Source organism: Enhydra lutris, unplaced genomic scaffold (genome assembly GCF_002288905.1).
Source record: "Enhydra lutris kenyoni isolate GAN:26980312 unplaced genomic scaffold, ASM228890v2 scaffoldscaffold72, whole genome shotgun sequence".
Lineage (NCBI taxonomy): Eukaryota > Metazoa > Chordata > Mammalia > Carnivora > Mustelidae > Enhydra > Enhydra lutris.
Genome location: NW_019154156.1, coordinates 1,554,944 through 1,573,555, shown reverse-complemented (window position 1 = coordinate 1,573,555; position 18,612 = coordinate 1,554,944). Strand labels below are relative to the sequence as shown.

Sequence of the window (18,612 nt, the reverse complement as noted above, 5' to 3'; positions counted from 1 at the left end):
TCTCATAAAGTGTTGAAATGTGTAAAATATAAGCATTCTGTAAAAATTGACTTTGGATTCTTACAAGACTGGCATCTTATGGTCACAACCTCCTAGGGAAACTTCAAAAAAGCGTGTGTGTGTGTGTGTGTGTGTGTGTGGCTTGCTTGTCACTGGATAGAGTTATGAACTACTCACCTAATATCTGGAATCTCAATTAGTCTACTATCTTACACTTACTTAAACATTAAGAATTACTGATCTTATAAAACTCAGTTCATTTTACAAAGGTATTATCAGTGGCTTTTTCCAGTATAGAAAGGTGAGAAGTTCTAATAAACCCTGTCTCTGTAGGTTAACTAGGAAAATAGCCCAAACAAAAGTGCCTCTGTCAGTTTTCATTTTGTGAACCCCTGGACTCAAGTATACATCAGGCAGCTTTTTTTTTTTTTTTTTTTTCTTAAGCAAAAGTTTAGAAAAGATTTTAAATTGGATAGCTTTAACACCAGCAGTAATCGCAAGCATAACAGACAGCCTTCAGAATCTCTCTGTAAGCGCTTACTTTTGTTTTATAGGTCTCAGGAACTGACCATATCCTGTTCCCAGAATACTGAATTTGATCATATTAACCAAAGAAAGACTCTTAGTGTTCTCTGCTGAGCTCTTTTAAGGGTTGGTTTTTGCCTCAGTGTAGCCTTCACATGTTTACATTCTGTTTTCAGGAAAATTCATAGTTGAAAATTGAACTGGTATGCTTTTTAAAAATGGTAATATTCATTTATAAAGGTTAGCAATTTGTTCTGCTTTCTATTTCAAATTTACATGTGCATTATCACAAGGTGATTACTGAGTAAGAAGACAGTGATTGCCATTAGTAATGCATTCTCTTCCTCAACATGTTTTTTATTCTTTAAAGTATAATTAAAATCCTAGTTTCTTTCTAAGTGCTTATCACAGGAACAGTAAAAGTTTAATTTATTAACATATATATTTTAGTTAAGTTTATCTGAATAAAGCATCAATGAAATCTATAGCTCGTTTTGCAAGTATTAACTGCCATCTTAAAATCATCTAATTGTATATATTAATGAGTTTATAGTACAATTCTGCGAAGATGTGCATTTCATTCAGAGCTTCTTAACCAGGAATCTGTGGTTTATAAGCGTTCCTAGGGGATTTCATGGAGGAAGTTCACATTTGGAACTACGAAGGTAGAAAATTAATTCTCTAAAACCGTAGGTGTAATTTGATGTGCGATTGCATGTGTGTGTGTCTGCTTGTATGCTTGTGCATGCGTGTTTGGGAGAGCATCTATAGCTCTCAATGGATCTAGAATCCAGGAGGATTCCTGGTTTAGGATATCATGCAGAACTTTTATGAAAAATTACCATCGCCAATAAAACTTCAAAAATAATTGAGTTTTTACGTAATCACCATGTACTGTTTTAGTACTAAATTTACTAATCTAGGACTAAATTAGATTTGGCATCTCCTAACTTGACAGAGTACATTACATGTAGTACAGTTTAGTTTCAAAAGAAACATTTGGGATAACATATATTTTCTACCTATTTTTTAAAGAATTTAAGGATGACTAAATAATACAGCTTCTGAAAAAATTGATAGGTGACATATAACATCTTATTACTTTCAGTTTTATAATGTAATGTTTCAATATTTATGAGTCATATGAAATGATCACAGTAAGTCCTGTTAACATTGGTCACCACACGTAGTGACAAAACTAATTTTTTTCTTTGTGATGAGAACTTTCTAGATCTACTTTCTTAGCAACTTTCAGGTACACAAACAGTATTATTAACCACAGTCACCATGCTGCGGATTATATATCCGGGCTTTATTTATTTTGTAACTGGACGTTTGCCCACCTTTTCCCATTTCAGCCAAATATATTCAATTTAGATGGCTTTCAAGATATTTTTCAAACTTTGTTTTGCCTTGCCCTGCTGATATTTACAAAAACAGCACATTATTAGAAGAATATGACCATATTAAAACTTGTTCAGTACCAAAGCACTTTCTGTATGTATCATGTGCTAGCTCTATGTGATACCCAAATTCCTGAACTTGTATTAATGAGAATCTAGTTAAAGAGTACAAACTTTCTGCACTGCTTTTTTTTCCCTAAGTTCCAAAACTTTGTTGTATTAAAAAGGGGTATAGAGATGCCCACACATTTTATAGATAGATTGAGGAGCATCTGGCTGACTTAGTCAGTGGAATGTACAATGGACAACATTGGATGTCAGGGTTGTGGTTTGAAACCCATGTTGAGTAGAGATTGCTTGAAAATAAAATCTTTAAAATAAAAAAAGATAGATTAAAAAATCATAAATGACTGAGCATCATTATTTTGAATAGTCACTTAGAGATCAAATCTTTGTGTTTGGTTTAAATAATTATTTAAATTTTAAGGTTCTTTATTTTCAATATGGCATAAACCAATGGATATTTAGGTGGAGGCAGCTTTATAAGTCTAGAATATAGTTGGATTAGTTAACTGCAATGCATTTATGTAACTTTTCCTTTAAGAGTTGGACATATTGGGGCAAAACCCTCTCATTTTCATGATTATTAAGCAGATGACAGTGCATCTTGTTCATCTATAACATTAACATAAACATACTTAGGTATTTGTTGTTGTTATTGTTAAAGATTTTATTTATTTATTTGAGAGAGAAAGAGAGACCACAGTTGGGAGGAGAGGGAGAGGCAGACTCCCTGCTGAGTAGAGAACATGACACAGGACTCCATCCCAGGATCCTGGGATCATGACCCAAGCCGAAGGAAGATGCTTAACCAACTGAGCCACCCATGCATCACTCATTGTTGTTGTTTTTAAAAAGAGATAGTATTAGCACTGTGGTTGAGGGTTCTGGTGCCCATCAGGTTGCAGTTGATTACCTAATCTTTTATTAATTATACGATCTCATGCATTTACTTCAATCCATATCCCTCAGTTTCTCCAGCTATGAAGAGCAAATCATAATTAGGCTTGCCAGGAGAATTAAATGAATTAATGCATGTAGCACATGTTAAACAGTGCCTGACACAAAGTAATATTCAGTAAATATTGGCTATTCTTACCAATTATAGTTGGATATACAAACTATTAAATGTAGTGTTCTTGCTACCCTGTATTAATTTAACTTGAGAGTATAGGACTGAAAAGTAAATATGGTAATGTATTTCTTGAGGCCAGAAGTCAAGGATGAAATGACATTTGGAAGCTGAAAGGAACATTAGGTCTGGTTGAGTTACATATAACGTCTTTTTTCAAATGAATTAATTCTTTTTAATCGTAACATTATCTAAACTAAAATTTGAATATTGATGTTGAAATATATCTCACAAAGTGTTCATAACAAAGTGCTATATTTAGAATGAATTAACAAGAATGCATTTTTTCAATTTTTTATTTAAATTCTAATTAGTTAACATATAATGTAATAGTAGTTTCGGGAGTAGAATTTAATGACTCATCACTTATATATAACACTCTGTTTATCACAAGTACCCTCCTTAATACCGGTTACCCATTTAACCCATCCGCCTACCTTCCCTCAGTAACCCTCAGTTTGCTCTTTATAGTCGAGAGTTCATTTTACGGTTTGCCTTTCTCTTTTTTCCCCCGTGCTCATCTGTTTCATTTCAAACTCTACATGTCAGTGAAATCATATGGTATTTGTCTTTCTCTGACTGACTTATTTTGCTTAGCATAATGCACTCTTAACTCCATTTCATTGCAAATGGCAAGATTTCATTCTTTGTGATGGCTAAGTAATATTCCTGTGTGTGTGTGTGCGTGCACATGCATGCACACATGCATCTTCTGTATCCGTTCATTAGTTGATGGACAGTTGGGCTCTTTCCATACTTCCATAGTTTGGCTATTGTTGATAATGCTGCTATAAACATTGGGGTGCATGTGCCCCTTTGACTCAGTATTTTTTTTAAAGATTTTATTTATTTATTTGACAGAGATCACAAGAAGGCAGAGAGGCAGGCAGGGGCGGGGTGGGAAGCAGGCTCCCTGCTGAACAGAGAGCCGAATGTGGGGCTTAATCCGAGAACCCCTAGATTATGACCTGAGCCAAAGGCAGAGGCTTAACCCACCGAGCTACCCAGGTGCCCTTGACTCAGTATTTTTGTATTCTTTGAGCAAATACCTGGTAGTGCAATTGCTGGGTCTTAGGGTAGTTCTCTTTTTAACTTTTTGAAGAACCTCCATACTGTTTTCCAGAATGGCTTCTTCCAGTTTAAGAATGCGTTTTTTTTTTAAGTTACTTAAATAAAGATAGATACACTAGGCAGATCCCTCTCTCTGTCTTATGATTGCATAGGTGACAGAGGGGGGCAGAATTAAGTAAAGCTTTTTCAAGTGTAGCAAAGGAAGATTACCAACTTTGTTCTAAAAGTTTGGAACCCTCTTTTATCATTAGGCCTTAGAAATTGAGTATCACAGTTGTGAGAGTTCACGGCAAAATACTGAAGCTTGCCTTTAGCATTCACAAAAATCTGATGAACTATATTTTGCTGGTTTGGACCACTAATACTTCTATTAGTGGGCTCTCTGGATGTTCACCTACCAGCAAATGAAGAGGAAAATGCAGTCATTACTGCAGATATGGTAACTGTAATTCCAGAAAAGAAACTGAAAATTACAGGACTTTCTTGACTGAAGACTGCACCAGCGTTCTTTAACAAGCTCTTCACCATGCAAATGAACAATAGAGTCCCACACAGAAACATCTGTTAACTATGTAAACTGTTAAAGGGATTAACGGTGCTAGAGGCTGAAATGTAATCAGACAGGTGAAATAGTGATAAGATAAAATATTTGCGCATGAAATTGCAGTTATAATTCATTTTTAGTACTGTTTTGGTAACTGAGTTTAGAATACTAGTGAAATGATGTTAAACTCTTTAAAATACGTCCTTGTGTCTTGCAAGGTGTAGAAAATTAGAGACATACAAGATGGGGTGTTATTTTACCTTACTTGATTTTGAAATAGTTTCTGATATTTTAATAGATGTGATTGTATACAATTTGGGTGTCTTTTACTCTACCGAAGAGGCTATAGAAAGATATATGTAATTTTCAGCTATGGAAAATGAAGTTCAGCAGCCAAACTCCTGTTTAGTAAGTCTGTCATCCTATACTGTGAAAACGGAGGACGGAACAGAAATGTTCAACATTGGGTTTTTCTGCTTTGACCCTGGAAATAGTGAGAAGAAAGATCTGTGGAAAAATGAATACAAAGGTTTTGCTATATTCTGGTTTGAACACGAAACTGAGCTAATGTGTATTATGGGCCATTCATAAAAACACTCCTTAGTTTACTGAATGGATTTATGATTGCTCTTGTCAGGGATGTGTGTGTGTATGTGTGCACATTTATGGGTTTGCTTGTATTTATGTGTGGGTTTTCAATAAATAATTCTAGAAGTGTACCTTCATTTAGCCTGCAGGGGTTTGGAATGATTACATTATGCATATGGATTTCTAAATCCAAGTACATAATAAGCTAAGATTCATCTTTGAATGTATTGTCTATAGAATATTCATTCAAGACATAGTAATGTTTTCTGCATATTCTGTCATGTTTGTAAGAAATGGAAACCATTTTGAGTGTAGAATTATAATTTTGAAGATTCTGTTTGCACACATTTTTTACTTTGACTTTTTCCACACATCCTAGTACCACCCAACAAACTGACACTTGCACCATAGCTAATGTCCTTCTTTCACTATTATCCACTAACAAAAAAATCATATAAACAGATTATGATTATGTGTGCGTCGACATCTCTATTTTTATTTATTTTTTAAAAGATTTTATTTATTTATTTGAGAGAGAGACAGTGAGAGAGAACATGAGAGAGGAGAAGAGCAGAGGGAGAAGCAGACTCCCTGGGAGCCCGATGGTGGGACTCAATTCCGGTACTCCAGGATCATGACAAGCCAAAGGCAGTCACTCAACCAACTGAGCCACCCAGGCGCCCAACATCTCTATTTTTAATTTGTTTTTAAAAATTGAAATGACAGTTTTATCAAGCCTTTTTAATATATTTTTAAGCTAGTCAAATATATTAGAAATAATCTTAAAATCATTAGATATCAAATCAGTGTGATCTGTCATTTTTCTGGGGTCAGGAGATCCTATTAATACATTTAGAGAAGAAATGTATAAAAGGCATATAACCTGTTATCCTGAATATTAGGTGTGCGTACATTTAAATATATTTTAATGAAAACATTTAGTACTATAGAATTAAGAAATATACTTACAGAGAGACTAACTTCCTCAAAGATCTTAGGATACAATTTTGTTTATTTTTTAAAGATTTTATTTATTTATTTATTTATTTATTGTGAGAGTGGGAGAGAGAGAGTGAGAGAAAGGGAACACAAGCAGGGGGAGCAGCAGACAGAGGGAGAAGCAGGCTCCCTGCTGATCAGGGTGCCTGATATGAGACTCGATCTCAACCTGAACCAAAGGCAGGTGCTTCATTGACTGAGCCACCCAGGTTACCAGGATATAATTTTAAAGAAGAGATCTGCTTTGTGGAAAATCAAAGGATTGTAGAAGTAAAAGATTATAAAAAGAAAACCTTTAAGTGAGAAAGTTATTTTATATCATTTCAATATCATTCCTCTCACAGTTATTGGAGAAATCAATTTAGTGCCTTTTATACAAAAGAAAGCCCAAATGTTAGATGGCTAGAGTTGGTCAAGACATTATGGGGAAAATAATGACGAAAAGAACACCAAATGTTTATGTTTAAATTTTAGAATTATCTTTTCATACACATACACAATGATGAAGAGGGAAAGGTTATAAGAAACTTTATTTTATAGGGCATGTGAGGCTTAAAGTGCAAAATCTGGAAGAATATTGACAGAAACAATGCTTGGGGTAACAAATGGATTTAGAAATGTCTTTGGCATAAGCAGAAATAAACTTTCAATATTCCTATCTGATGTCAAAATAACCTGTGTGGCTGATGCTTTCTTAAAAGCGTGAGAGGGAGGTGGAGAACTAAAAAAGGACCCTGCTTTAATTAGGAGCAACCATCAAGAAAAGGCAGCCGGTTAAAACGAAAAGCGAAGTGCAGAATGTAACTTGTTTAAATATTACAGTATCATGAGGATGTTTAAGCAAGATGACTGGTGCATTTAATGTCCCTAGGAAAATCTAAGACTTTTCAAAGAAAAGCAGAAAAATACATCTGATCAGTATAGGCTTTGTATAAGGCTTTATTGCCACTTGTTCTCAGCCTAAGGGAGAGGGTCTCCGTATTTTTATTTCTTGTATGAATTGATCTTTGACTCACTCTGTGCCAGCCTGTAAAGTTAATGCATTCTTTTTTTTAAATTATTTATTTATCTTACTCTAGCAGAGTGACATTTCACTTTTTCATGTTTTAGCTAAATAAGCCACGTAAGCAATTAAAAAAAAATTCACTGAATTTTAAACATTTTTTTTCCCTTTGCTTTCTCTTTCAGGAAGTTGATGGCAATAAAGTTATGTCTTCATTTGCCCCACACAACTCATCTACCTCACCTCAGAAGGCAGAAGAAGGTGGGAGACAGAGTGGTGAGTCCTTGTCAAGCACGGCCCTAGGAACTCCCGAACGGCGCAAAGGCAGCTTAGCTGACGTTGTTGACACCTTGAAGCAGAGGAAAATGGAAGAGCTCATCAAAAATGAGCCAGAAGGTAAAGCCTAGAAAAGGGAACAAAGTGGTTGCCATCTCCTGACTTTAACATTTGGAGTTTAACTTCTAGATCTGTTTTTTGACTTATACTCAAAGTTAAATTGGACAACATGGAAACCTAATGTTATGAAGATGGATAGATTTTTTTTTTCCCAGAAACATTCCAATGTCTGTCCCGATTTTTTTTAAATCATTATTTTCTGTTGTGATGTCTTCCTCACTTTCACACATGGGTAAGTTGTGGTTGAGTAAAACTTAAAGATTCAAGAATAGAATGTGACAGCAGAGCCCAGAATAGGTACCACCTACGTCCCAAATATCTGCAGGCTTGTGTGTTCAACTCCAGTTTTTGTCCCCAAGGCCATTTTACAACTTTATTAAATTGTATGACCTTACTTATACATGAATGCATCATAATGCTACCTTAGTTTCATCTGTTTCTTATATAGTCCAGAATTAATATGGTTAGGCCTGCTCTATATTTAAAAATTATTGATTCTTTAATTCTGTTAGCCATGCTGAAGTTTCCATTTTGTTTAACTTCCAGGATGCCTTTCTTTTTAAGATTTCATCTTCTAAATTACTTCAGTAGTTACTGATAGTAGCCTATAGGTGATCTGCACATGAGATACGTTAAAATTAAAGCAAACAAACTGGGGCCCCTGGGTGGCTCAGTTGGTTAAGTATCTGCTTTGGGCTCAGATCATGATCTCAGGGTCCTGGGATCCAGCCCCACACAGGACTCTCTGCTCACCAGGGAATCATCTTCTCCATCTCCCTCTGTGTTCTCTCTCTCTCTCTCTCAAATAAATAAATAAAAATATTAAAAATAAATAAATAAGGCAAACAAACAACTGATGCCTATTATAGAATTTATGCATAGGTGATAGTCACCCTTTATGTTACAGATGTTTCCTACCACCTACTTAAACCTGTGTTCTTCCTAAGTTTGTGTGCCACGTTGCACATAAGAACATGCCTCCTATTTAAAAGTCAGATGGAAATTTAAAACAAACAAACAAAAAATAGTGACATAAAAAGACATATTTTATACCAAAAATATACTGCATCTATACTATCTAACACTGGGTTGGGCTCATTTCTAGTCTGTTGTTAGGACACTAGCAAATTATGAGTATATATGGCACAAAATGTATGTTAACCAGTATATTTGGGAGTCATATGGTAATTAAATATTTCTGGGTCCCTACCAGATGCATAGCTGGGACATGGATTTTAGTTATAATTTATGTAATTCACATGATCTTACAGTTGGAAAGAATTTTAGAGATAATCTAGTCAGCCAAAGACTTTTGGCTTTCATCCACGTGGAGATAAAAATGGGGTTTTGAGGAGGACCTAGACAATTTTTTTAATGTGCTGGAATTTTTCTTGATATTAAAAATACTATCTTCTTATTTAAGAAGTGTTTTAAAAAACCATAAAAATTGAAAGGAAAATCAAAATTGCTTAATTTTATAGCTTTCTGATATAACAACTCTTTTTTTAATTGAATTAATTTTTTTTCAGTATCCCAAAATTCACTGTTTATCCACCACCACACCATGCAGTGCTCCATGCAATACGTACCCTCCTTAATACCCACCACGAGGCTCACCCAACACCCCACTCCCTCCCCTCCAAAACCCTCAGTTTGTTTTTCAGAATTCACAGTATCTCATGGTTTGTCTCCCCCTCCGATTTCCCCCAGCTCACTTCTCCTCTCCTCCCCGCAATGTCTTCTGTGTTATTCCTTATGCTGCACAAGTAAATGAAACCATATGATATAACAACTCTTAACCTTATGATGCATTTCTTTCTTATCTTTAATTTTACATATTCTGTTCATTTTGCATGAATAATTTTATGCTTTTAAAATTATTTTTTGTCTTTTATATTGTCATACATTATCATTAACTAAAGTCCACAGTTTATTCATAGTTCATGAGTCTTCACCAAGTGTGCTCTTTCTGTTTTAGGATGCCCTCAACGATAACATGTTACATTTAATTGTCATGTCTCCTTGGGTTCCCTTTAGCTGTGACAGTTTCTCAGACTGCTTTTGTTTCTGATACCTTGGAAGTTTTGAGGAATACTGTTCAGATATATTGTAGAATGTCCCTCTATTGGGATTTATTTATTTATTTATTTATTTATTTATTTAAATTTTAATTTTATTTTTTATAAACATATATTTTTATCCCCAGGGGTACAGGTCTGTGAATCTCCAGGTTTACACACTTCACAGCACTCACCATAGCACATACCCTCCCCAATGTCCATAACCCCACCCCCCTCCCAACCCCCCTCCCCCCCTCAACCCTCAGTTTGTTTTGTGAGATTAAGAGTCACTTATGGTTTGTCTCCCTCCCAATCCCATCTTGTTTCATTTACTCTTCTCCTACCCCCTTAACCCCCCATGTTGCATCTCCTCTTATTTATTTATTTTTTTTTTTAGTGTTTTTTTAGTGTTCCAAAATTCATTATTTATGCACCACACCCAGTGCTCCATGCGATACATTCTCTATTGGGATTTATCTGGTGGTTTTCTCTTGACTAAACTGGGGTTATAGGTTTGGGGAGGAAGATAATGAGGTAAAATACCTTTCTGTCACATCATATCAAAGGTACATACACTCTATATGATTTACGAATTTGATGTTGACCTTGATCATCTGGCTGGTACAGTGTTTGTGAGGGTACTGCACTATAAAGTTATTTCCTGCCCCCTTTCCATACCACACTCTTTGGAAGGAAGATGCTATGTGCAACCCACATTTAAGGAGTAGGGAGTTATGTTCCCCCTCCTTCAGAACAGAGTTTCTACATAATTTATTTGGAATTCTTCTGCATGGGAGATTTATCTCTTCTCCATCATATATTAATTTATTCAATCATTTATTTATATCAGTATGGACAGCATGGGTATTTTATACTTTGACTTATAATCCAATTCTACTTTATTTTGTTGCTCAAATTGTTTCAGCTTTGGACATTGGAAGCTCTTTCTATTGACTTCTGTGTCATTTTGATATACCACTGTGATTGTAGGTAATTTTTTTCTGGAGCCCTTCCCACTTTCTTGTACTGTAAGGTGCTTCAGACTCATGTTGTGTATCTCATGCTCCGGTTCAAGAATCAGTCGTTTCTCTAGGAAACCCTGGTTCCTTTTTTTGGAGAATGGTATTAGAAAGCCAGATCTGGATACAGGGTGTGCTCTTTGCTCATAAGGCTTCCTTTCTTTAGGGCCTCTTACCTGACAAAATGAAGAAATAGATGTGTGTGCTAACCCATATATATATATATATATATATATATATCTGTAAATATTTCTATGTTGAATTGTCTATATATTAAGGTAAACATGAGTTCTTACTATTGTCCGCAACTGTAGTCCCTCCCATGGATCATTCCCCCCTCATTCCTTATTGATGGGCACATTCCCACCCCAACTGTGAGTAATCTAGATCGAACCATCGCCATCCATTGACTTACTGTTCAGTTCCAGCATGTATGTTTAACAGTATCAGATTTACTAACTGAGAATACCATGGGGAACATGTTTACCAATAGGGTATAGTACTTACGTGCAATTCTTTTTGCCTTTAGTTTTACAGATTCATTTCCAAAACGATTTAGTACATTTTCCTCCACCTTATTCAGTGAAGTTCTCCCATACATTTGTAAGATGATTAAATTTTTTCTGTAGTTTTTGCTGGTATCTCTCAAATTACTGAATTACCTTATAGAATCCCCTTACATCAGGATTCAAACTTTCTGTTGTACATTTCTACATTTTTTTGGACAAATGCGTATTGCCACTTATCCACCGTGGCCGTCATTCAGAACAGTTGTTTGGTAACCTTAAAAATCCCCTGTGCTTCATTTATTCATCTCTCCCTCTTGCCCTTGAATTCCAGGCAATTGTTGAACTTTCTACTATCTCTGTAGTTTTGCCTTTTCCAGAATGCCGTATCAATGGAATCATACAGTCTGTAGTCTTTCAAACTGGCTTCCTTAACATATCAATGTGTATTTAAGTTTTCTTCATGTCTGTTCCTGGCTCATTTCTTTTTAGTACTGAATAAAACTCCACTGTATGAAGGTATCACGGTCTGTTTATCCATTCACCTATCAAAGGACATCTTAGTTGTTTCACGTTTTTGGTTATTAAGAATAAAGCTTTTATAAATATTTATGTGACGGATTTTGTATAGACGTAAGTTTCTAACTCAACTGAGTAAATACCTAGGAGTGTGATTGCTGAAAGGTATGGTAAGAGTGTGCTTCGCTTTATAAAAACAAAACAAAAAACAAACAAACCAAAAAAACCTGCCAAACCACCTTCCAAAGTGGCTGTGAGATTTCGCATTCCCAGCAGCAAGGAATGTGAGTCCTTGTTGCTGCATAGCCTCACCAGCATTTGATATTGTAAGTTTTTTGGAATTTATCTATTCGCATTGGTTTGTAGTGGCGTCCCATTGTTGTTTTAATTTGTAGTTCCTGATGACATATAACGTGGAGCATCTTTCCTTATGTGATCCTTGGCCTTTGTATATCTTCTTCGTGCCTGTTTACATCATTTGCTCATTTATGAATTGAGGATATTTTTAATTGTTGAGTTTTAAGAGTTTTTTGTGTATTTTGAATGCAAGTCCTTTATCAGGTATGGGCTTTGCAAATATTCTCTTTCAAGTTGTGGCTTTTTTTTTTTTTTCTTTTAACATTTTCTTTTGCAGAGCAGAAGTTTCCATTTTAATGAAGTCCAACTTACCTCTTTTCTTGCATTGATCATACTTTTGATCTTGTAGCTAAATACACACTGCCTCGCCCAATGCCATTTAGATTTTCTCTGCTGTTATTTTCTAGAAGTTGTATAGTTTTGCACTCTACAGTTGAGGTCTATGATCTGTTTTGAGTTAATTTTTGTAAAGGTTTAAGTTCTGTGTCTGGTGTGTGTTTTTGCAGATAGATGTCCAGTTGTTCCAGCACCAGTTGTTGAAAAGACTATCATATCTCCATTGAATTTCCTTTCTTCCTTCATCAAAGACTAGTTGATTGTACTTGTGTGGGTCTGTTTCTGTCCTGTATATTCCCCTCCATTGATCAGTTGGTCTATGCTTGTGCCAACACCTTGATGTCTTAATTCCTATCACTTGAAAGTTGGGTGGTGTCAGTCCTCCTACTTTGTACTTTTACTGCAGTATTATGTTGGTTACCCTGGCTCTTTTGCCTCTCCCTGTAGACTTCAGAGTTAATCTTGATATCTACATAATTATGTCCTGGGAATTTGAGAAGAATTGATATCTTAACAGTGTTCAGTCTTCCTAACCACAAAATATTTCTCTATTTATTGAGATTTTCTTTGATTTTTTGAGTTTCACCGTTTTCTGCATATAGATCCTCTATGTATTTTGTTACACTTATACACAATATTTCCATTATATTGTATTTTATTAAAATTGTTTATTTATTTATTTGAGAGAGAGCACCGTGGGGAGGGGCAGAGGGAGATGGAAAGAGAGTCTTAAGTAGAATCTGCGCTGAGCACGGAGCTGAACTTGGGGCTCGATCTCACAAACCTAAATCACAACCTGAGCGGAAACGAAGAGTGGGATGCTGAATTGACTGCACTACTCAGGCGCTCCTCCTTAGATTGTATTTTCTATTTCAAATTCCAATTTTTTTTGCTGGTATAAAGGGAAGAAATTGGCTTTTATATATTAACCTTGTATCCTGTGACCTTGCTATACGTGGTCATTATCTCCAGGAGTTTTTGTGTGTTGCTTACATTTTCTGTATAGACAATCATGTTATCTGTGAATAAAGAAAGCTTTATTTCTTCATTCCCAAGATATATCCTTTTTATTTCCTTTTCTTGTCTTACTACATTACCTGAGTTCCAGTACAGTGTTGAATAAGAGTGATGAAATGACACATCTTTGCCTTTTTCTTGACTGTAAGGAGAAAGCTTCAAGTTGTCATCATTATATTTATTAGCTGTGGATTTTATGTAGCTGTTCTTTACTATGTTGAGGAAGTTCCCTTCTATTTCTAGTTTGCTGAGGTTTTCACCATGAATAGTTGCTAAAATTTATCAAAATTTTTTTCATCTCTTGATATGAGGTACTCTTCTAAGTTTTTATTTTAAATTCCAGTTAGTTGACATATATTTGACATGTAGGTGTAATATTAGTTTCAAATGTACAATATAGTGATTCTACACTTCCATGCAACACCTGGTGCTCATCATGACAGGTGCACTCCTTCATTCCTATCACCTATTTAACCCATCCCCCACCCACCTCTGCTCTGATAACCATCAGTTTATTCTTTATAATTAAGAGTCTGTTTCTTGGTTTGCCTCTCTTTCCCCCCTTTACTCATTTGTTTTGTTTCTTAAATTCCACATATGAGTGAGATCATATGGCATTTGTCTCTCTCTGACTGACTTATTTTGCTTAGCATAATACTCTTTAGCTCCTTTAGTGTGCTCATATGATGAGATTTTTGAATGTTGAACCAACCTTGCAAACTGGATAAATTCCACCTAGTTGTGGTTTATGACATATATAATATTGGATTCAATTTGCCAGTATTTCACTGAGGATTGCAGCATCTATGTTCGTGAGAGATATTGGTCTATAGTTGCTTTTTTTTTAAATGCAATGTCTTTATCTGATTTTTCTAGTGAGATAATGCTGCATTCATAAAATAAGTTGGGAAGTGTTTCCCTCGCATTTTATTGTTTGATTTTTGTTTGAGATGTGTTTGTGGTCCAGATCTAAGTTCTAGGAAGAACTATCACTGTAGTGCTATATATTGGATTACAAAGTAGTTTGATTGTGTGTGTGTGTGTGTGTGTGTGTGTGTGTATGTACATTTAGGTGATATTCTCCATGGAAATTTGGTACATGACCTTGTTATTTCTCCAGTGTGTCATGTTGGCTTCCAAGTAGTTTCACAGACTCTGAATTTGGAGGTACATGACAGGACAGATCCAAATGAACAACTCCCAGAAGGAAAGAAGACAGTAGGCAGTTCCTCCCATTTAGATGCATTGGGATATAGGATCAAAGTGTAATATCTAGCAACAGGTGCACAACAGAAGAGCAGACAGAGATAGAGCATCCACAGCAGGATGAGTTGATGAAGAAACATCACTATTAAATGTGGACGTTATACTGGTTTCATTATTGTATTTCCCACAACTTTTTTTTTTTTTTTGTACTTTGCCTCCTACAGCTATATTAAAAGCACAGCTCAAGACAGGACTTGCTAATGAATAATATAAAGACATTGAGAAAATACAGAGATAGTCTTGATGGAAGACAAGAGTAACAACTGAACATGGCTAACATTTAAAAGCTTGAGTTCCAGAAAGATACTAAGATTTATTTATGTTTATGTACACAAGATACCTAGACATGTGCTTTAAGTACACAGAAATGTAAATACACTCACTTTTACTGATAAAGAAATTTGCTGTGGCAAGTACATTTATTTAATGACTGCAACAATTGAGAGAGATGTCAAGCAGCAATTTACTTATTTCAATAAAGTGATGTTCTTAAGAAAAAATATAGAAAAGCAGAAAAATCATATCATAGGAAAGCAATAGAATGTTGACAACAGTTTATTTAATTATGAAGAGTAGAAAACATGGGGGAAATACTTCCAGGTAGATGTGTAAAAGTCCATCCCAACAGTAAAGTAGGAAGTTATATTGGCTTTAAATACTCCATTAATCATAGGGTATGGTATGGTTGGGCATGAGAATGGCCACTGAAACCTGACATCATGTAAGCATTAGAACAATTCCACTGTATATAGTACAAAAAAATGATCATAGCTCTGTGATATACTATAGCATCAAAAGAATAAAATAGGCATAAATTTAACAAAAGAACTGCAGAACTTATACTCAAAAACTACAAAACGTGGTAACCGCTTTGTGATGAGAACAGTAACATGGGGATGAGGCACCCAGAGATAGGGTGAATGAAACTAAATGTTAAGCTCACAGATATATGCCACAGAAAAATCCCCTCTTCCCCCAAGCTATTTTTTCCATTGTTTTTCAAAGGCCATTAAAATGAACAGCAGGTTGTAATGAAAATTTCATTAAGCCCCAGCTAAATCATTACGAGGGTGCCATATTCATGCCTTTGCTTCCTCTCATTGAGGGGGGAAAGCAGATTTCAGTAGAAAATCTTTATTATTTCCGACCTTATCCCTGCCAACAGCAAACTAACAAAAATTCAGAAGTTAGAGGAGAATGGTGTGTCATACAAAAGGAGGCCACTGAGGTGAAATGGTTAGAAAGAAAATTAGATTTGCTTATGAGTTGAAGAAAAAAAAATGGCTCTTTTATTCCAGCCAGTTTAGTTTTTCAAGCAATTAAGATATTTCAGAAGTTAAAATAGGAGAAAAATATATTAATGCATTTTTGTTTGTATCTTTTTCCTCCATCAGAATTGTTGCCTATCGTTATTCAAAAAAGACTGGCATGAAAGAATCATTTGTCCACTGTCTCTTAACTGACATGGAATGCCAAACTTCATAGTAAATTCACAGCTCAAAATATCTATCTGCCCTATGCAATCTAGTTACATTATACTTGGTAATAGCAAAGCTCTATCAGTTAGTCTTTAACTAACTTACCAGAGGCTAAGAATAACAACAAGGTTTAATACTACATTATGGGACACATAATGCCTGCATCAAAACATTGATTGAATAATGATGTATTAGTGGGGGAAAGGTAATGTATATTAAGTGCATCTCATGTGTGAACTGTAGTGTTACATAATTTATATGAAACACTTCATTTAATCTCTACATAAACCTTATAGCCAAGGCTGCTATGTATAGCCGTCCCAATTTCAGGAAGTGCCACTCACATGAACTAAATATTCTTATTCTTATCATCTCCATTTTCAGATGAGAAAACATGATTAAATATGTGAGAGTGTGACTAAGTGTCAGGGTCATTATTCAAACTGAAGTCAAACTAAACTATAATCCATGCTGTTAACCACTAGTTATACTGTTTCTTCCAATTAGGAATTTGCCAGTAATGGTTTAATGTTACTCTTCTGCCCACGAGTGCCAAAATTCCTTTGTAATATGAAACAATAAAGTAGCACTTAATAATTATCTGCCAAAGGAAGTTCCTGATGCCTCAGTGCTGATCACATTTCCAGAAAGTTTTAATTGAAAATCAGCTCACTTTGAACCGTTTTGAGTTTAAAGTGCGAAAGAAAAGAAAGAAAGAAAGAAAGAAAGAAAGAAGAAAGAAAGAAAGAAAAGAAAAGAAAAGAAAGAAATGCATGCCTTGGAGAGTATCTTAATAAAAGCTTGTTTTAGATTTTATTATGTCGAGAGCAAAATAGTTGTTGAATAACAGAAATTCAGAATTGGAATGAAATGTAGAAATATTTTGGGCTCTATCATCATTTTTGAGAGAGACGGGGACAGAGAGAGAGAGTGAGCGAGCCTGAGACTGACGGAGGCAGAGAGATGTGCCTGCAATCCCACAGCAGTCGTTGTTAAAGCCAAATGAGAATCCAGCCCACAGTTTACAGGCATAGGTTCCTTTGTTTTCTTGTTCAGTTGCAACAGACATTCAGACATTCTTTTTTCTCTTTCTCTTGGTCTTTTAGAAATAATGTCACCTTACCCTTGTTTTGAAGGGTGTTTCACTGTTCCTTAAATTTGATTGAATCTAAGGCAACCAGATATCTTAATTTACCTAATAAAGCCAAGATTGATAGGTATCCACAAATGTCCTGAGTTCCCAAGTTCCAGTAGCTAGGGATGATCTATAAATACAGATCATCATTTAAGTATAGTGGGTCAGACTCAGACTTTAACTTGATTTTCATTCAAATTTTGGGTCATTAACTGCACAGGTGAGAATAACTTTTACCTTGATGAGACTTTAAATACCTAACTTACAATTCTTTTAGAAACAAACATTATAGCAGGCCTCTTATTTTAACCTTTCTGTATTAACATCAACATTGTGTTCTGCATCTCTTTGCAATGGCCATTTCAACTTATAGGGAAATTTACATCTGTTCCTTCTAGAAACACAACAGACAAAACTTATTTTTTCTTGATTCCCATCGCCTTTATGTATGGTTCTGTTCCTCTTCTCTCCAAGTCTCAGTTGTTAGAAAGAGTACTCACTTGCTTTAGCTTTGTCATTTTTTTATTAAGTACTGTTATTTGCCTCCATTGTTACCCTTACTCTACTGTATAATTGCCCATATATTTGTCAGTTCGTCCCTACATTAACTCCTTAAAAGTGAGGGTAGTGTACATAGTAAATATTCAAAATATTTGTTGGAAGGATGCTTTTACTTCCAGAGTGTTGCCCCATAGAAGTTTTGGGGATGGGAGGCAAAGACCTTAACAAAGATAGGTCTCTTGTTCCAGATATTGTGGGAGCTACTTCATTTAATCCTCAAAAATGTTGAGGTTAACATCAGGCTTAGTAATTTGTTTGTTTGTTTGTTTGTTTGTTTATTGAGAGAGAGAGAGAGGAGGGGAAGAGAGGCAGAAGGAGAGGAAAAGAGAATCTTAAGCAGACTCCGCTCCTGGTATGGAGCCCGACATGGGGCTCCATCCCAGGACTCTGAGATCATGAGCTGAACTGAAATCAAGAGTCAGACGTTTAACCTCCTGAGCCACACAGGAGCTCCCAGAAGTTCAGTACCTTGCTTATTTTCTTATTATATGGAAGAACTAGAATTGGAACAAAATTACTGTCCTTTACCGAACTACTTGGTATTGAATATAAGACCATATATAATCTGTCTCAACCCCTTTTTTCCCTTAATGTTATTTTCTCCACTTTTCTAAGGTATGTTCTTGTGCTTTCTTAC

At 35.3% G+C, this 18,612-nt stretch overlaps 1 protein-coding gene across 1 annotated transcript in view; it reads left to right on the top strand.

Moving 5' to 3' along the window:
- Positions 1–18,612, top strand: part of LOC111159969 (SRY-box 5) — a 521,422-nt gene that overhangs the window by 214,520 nt on the left and 288,290 nt on the right. The window contains exon 3 of the mRNA XM_022522689.1: positions 7,511–7,721. Coding sequence (XP_022378397.1) covers positions 7,511–7,721 — 211 coding nt within the window. The remainder of the gene's footprint in view (positions 1–7,510; positions 7,722–18,612) is intronic.